The sequence below is a fragment of the Ornithorhynchus anatinus genome, chromosome 3, assembly GCF_004115215.2.
Source record: "Ornithorhynchus anatinus isolate Pmale09 chromosome 3, mOrnAna1.pri.v4, whole genome shotgun sequence".
NCBI classification, from domain to species: Eukaryota; Metazoa; Chordata; class Mammalia; order Monotremata; family Ornithorhynchidae; genus Ornithorhynchus; species Ornithorhynchus anatinus.
Genome location: NC_041730.1, coordinates 89,219,458 through 89,223,256, shown reverse-complemented (window position 1 = coordinate 89,223,256; position 3,799 = coordinate 89,219,458). Strand labels below are relative to the sequence as shown.

Genomic DNA, 3,799 nt, shown 5'->3' with positions numbered 1-3,799 from the left:
TCAGTGCTCAATTAATCCCACGATGGATCGCGGCAGGGGGAAAATGGATTACGATTTTGATCTAGATGCCTTTTCTGTCTTTACCAATACCCTCCTCTGAGTGCTTGTTTTCCAGTTGATGATGTTTGAGGCAAATATTGTATCTTCTCACACAGATGAGATCAGGTTCACATCCCTCTTTAATGAGATCCCCCATGCTGTCAGGGAGCCAGCAGGATCTTTGGATGATAAATCGCCGACGATTTTATTGGAATTTTACAAAACTCTTTTGAAATCCTCCATGTATTTTTTTTTAAATACCGGACATTTATAGTCATGTACTCTACAAAAAGAACTGAGGTTGCTCTCGGCATGCCCAAACTTTAATAGAAACCCATCTACTGAATTCTCACAACTGAGTTACAAGTAAAACATTACCTACGCTATTGGATGTTAAGCTCTGTTTTGAGCATACACAAAAATGGTACATGTTTTGAAGCAAGAGTATGTACATAGCCTATATATTTCTTGATCTCACACAAGTCAAACTTACAAAGTTTAAAGAAGTTACTTCTTTGAGGGATTAGACTGCAATATACCCTAATCATTCTTTCTTTAAGATTACATGAGATTTAAAATTTCTCCTCAAAGCAATAAGATAAAGGAAAACAAGAATTGTCTATAAAATGACATTTAAAATTCCCACTGTAATCCAATGCTATGGTTACCCATCTCCGTTAAGGGACCGCCTCAGGTCATAAACAGGTTTTAGCTTACGGCAAGACTACCGACCCTCAGCCTCGAACCTCAGAAATTGGAGGTTCAAAGCTCTAATAGTGGTATTGTCATTGGTAATAACGGCCATCCAATCACTGCACATTCAAAGTCATTACACATTTAAAGTACGACATGACATAAATTGCTTGAGCTCCCACAACAATTTCATGACAAATTAAGCACCGTTTCATAAGCAAATAGCGGTTCCAGTGACCAGCACGCTTGGTTGGAGGTGTAAGAAGTCCTCCAGACTTATTCTTCTTAAAATGTCAAGCTGTCAGAACAGCAGCTCTTTCAAGCTACTTCAAAGGCAAACATCTCCCAGACTCAAATATAGCTAGTGCCGCCAGGGACCATTTCACCTTCTCCGGCTAACTTTTGCCAGTGCTTCAGTCGAGCTGCCGCCCATCCTGGGTAATTCATTAGTTCTAATTGGCAATTTGGAAGCGTTCTGGTGCATAGCCAAAGAGCCTCTGAGCGTAGTGATCGCTATCCCTCGGCAACTTCTGCCCCACGTACTGAGGGTAGATCTCTGGGCCGAAGGGTTCACAGTGGAGGCTGATCCAGTCTCTCCCTGGGCTGTACCTCTCTGCCTCCGCCAGGATCCGGGTCAGGGCCATGATATAACTCAGGGCCATCTGCAGGGTCTCATATTTGGATAATTTCTTGTCTTGGCCCCACTGGGGGACCACCTTCCTCAGGCGGTCAAAAGCCGTGTTGAGTCCTTGCATCCTCCGCCTCTCCCGGGCATTCGCTGCCAGTCTCCTGCGGGCAGAGTTCTCCAGCCTCTCCGAGCTGCATTTCACCAGGCACTCGGTCCCACTTGGGCACCGGGGGTCCGATTCCAGACCGGAATCCGTGACACCAGATTTGCAGGACTTCATCCTTCAGGAGAGTCAAATGAGGACAGTTCACTTCTCCCCCACCCCCCTTTCCACCCTGCAGCAACGAAGAAGGAGAAGGGGAGGGGAAAGGAAACACTCTCTCTTAGAATGAAATAATTTTACCTGTCCCGAGTTGGTTCCCACATGGGAGGCCAAGGAGGGAACTATCTGTAAGCATCAAATGATAGCATCAGGTGCACTCAGCGAAGGGTGGTGAAATTAACGTTCTCCGCTGCAAAGATGCAAGGTGCTGTCCTCTTTTGTGAGGTTTTAATGTTCAGGCTCTTTTCACACTTCCAGATTCAGAGAAAGTAAAAAGTGAAAAAAGAATGATGTTTCCCCGGAGTCCTAGAAAACAACGGTCCCTTTTTCCCCACAGTGGTTTCAGAGGTTAAACAGGTTTTGTCTGGTGCTGATGGGTGCATAGGAGAAGGCCTTTTTGATCCTTAGGGAAAATCCCCACGTTCTTCCCAGGATGATGGATTCTTTATCACAAAAGTGATAAAAAATAATACACAGAGAGAGAGAGAGAGAGAGAGGAGATAGAAAGAGGGGAGGAAGAGTGAGAAAGGAGAGAGAAAGAACAAACACAAGAGAATGCGTCCTCCTTGGTGTAGCTGCTGGGAGAGCTTGATCATTTGTATGAGGCAAGAGGAAAAGGAGGAGGAGGATTTATAGGGGAGGGTTTGAAGGATGAACAGGTGGTAGCAGGTGGATGGGCGCCCCTCTGCTTCCATCTCAGCACCTTCCCACCCTGGGAACTGCAGGAGAAAAAAAAATCCAGAAAAATCCTGACATTACAGACTTCATCTGTTGAAAAGTCCCTCTAAGCCGTGTCTGTCCAGCACTAACAACGTGCCATCTGGAGGGGTCTGGCTGTCCCCAAAAGAATCACAATGGTCAAGAGAAAAAAAAAATATTTCCCAGTGGATAATCTTTTTTTCAGAGCAGCCAAACACATTTGTACCAGAAATGAACCCGTGTTAATGATTTCTATTAAAAATGATTTCCTCGGACAATTTATGCTTGGGAGATTAGTGGGTTTATCCAGCATTTGAGTTTGAAAAGATTTTTTTTATCAGAAAGTGCGACTGAGTTCTGCCAAGTGTCAGTTTAATCTGTTGGACAAATTTTGTAATTAAACCTATTAAAAAAATAGGGCATCATTGTTGCCAAGGTAAATTTTAATATGCAAATTAAGTTTGTGTGTTCTTGGAGAAAGTAATTGCAATACTTTGAAATATATTTCAGGCTCAGAAAGCATATTCATCCAATCTTAATTAGGCTGTAGAAAGACTGGTTACTGAGGAATATTTTCCGCATTTTATTCCCCAGCTTCCAAGGCTTAGTTGTATAAATGGTGTATTTGGTGTATATGGTTAGTTGTGTAAATGGTGCACATGGAGAATTTATTATTTGCCATTTAAAACTGACGTTGATGAGAAATAAAGATTCCACGTGTAAAACATAACAACTCATAACTCACTCATCCATGGGAAATGAAGAATGAGTTGACAGGGTTCCCAAAAAGTTGAAACCCAAAGAAATACCCTGTTCTTTTTTAGTGCGTCTTTCAGATAGTGAAGATACAAGCTCTAAGCCTCAAGAGGAACAAATCCACTTCTAGAAACAATGGTGCATGACCTAATTTGCTGATGATAGTGATCAAGCAGGGGAGGGAAGCTCTGTTACCCACTCAATAGAACACCTACACGGGTTGTAATCTCGGCTCTTGGGCAAGTCATTTCACTTCTCTGTGTCTCAGTTTCCTCATCTGTAAAATGAGGATTCAATAGCTGTTCTCCCTACTTAGACTGTGAGCCCCATGTGGGACTGTCTCCAAACTAACATATTTACTCCATTGCTTAGAACAGAGCTCGACACATAGTAAGTGGTAACAAATATCATTTTGAAAAAGTCAGCAGAGAAAAATAATTATATTTAGGACGTGAATCTCATCTTTCTATGTTTATAACTCTTGAAACCCTCAGACACACTCACTCATACCCCAGAATCCCTTCACAAGCTTTGGAGGTTCCCTTTAGAGACTGAGTGCTCTCTATTCTTTGTGGAATGGGGAGGCTATCAGCACCACGTTGAGTTTTGCTGTTTGATTTGAAGCTTAATTAAATTATTAACAAGCACTCCTAAATCGGGGA

The 3,799-nt window shown here is 42.7% G+C and overlaps 1 protein-coding gene across 1 annotated transcript; it reads right to left on the bottom strand.

Annotated features, from left to right (window-relative positions):
- Positions 1-225: 225 nt before the first annotated feature.
- On the bottom strand, positions 226-3,426 carry ATOH7 (atonal bHLH transcription factor 7). The gene has a single exon (XM_039911311.1). The coding sequence runs from the start codon at positions 1,638-1,640 to the stop codon at positions 1,185-1,187; it is 456 nt and encodes a 151-aa protein (XP_039767245.1). The 5' UTR covers positions 1,641-3,426; the 3' UTR covers positions 226-1,184.
- Positions 3,427-3,799: the final 373 nt, after the last annotated feature.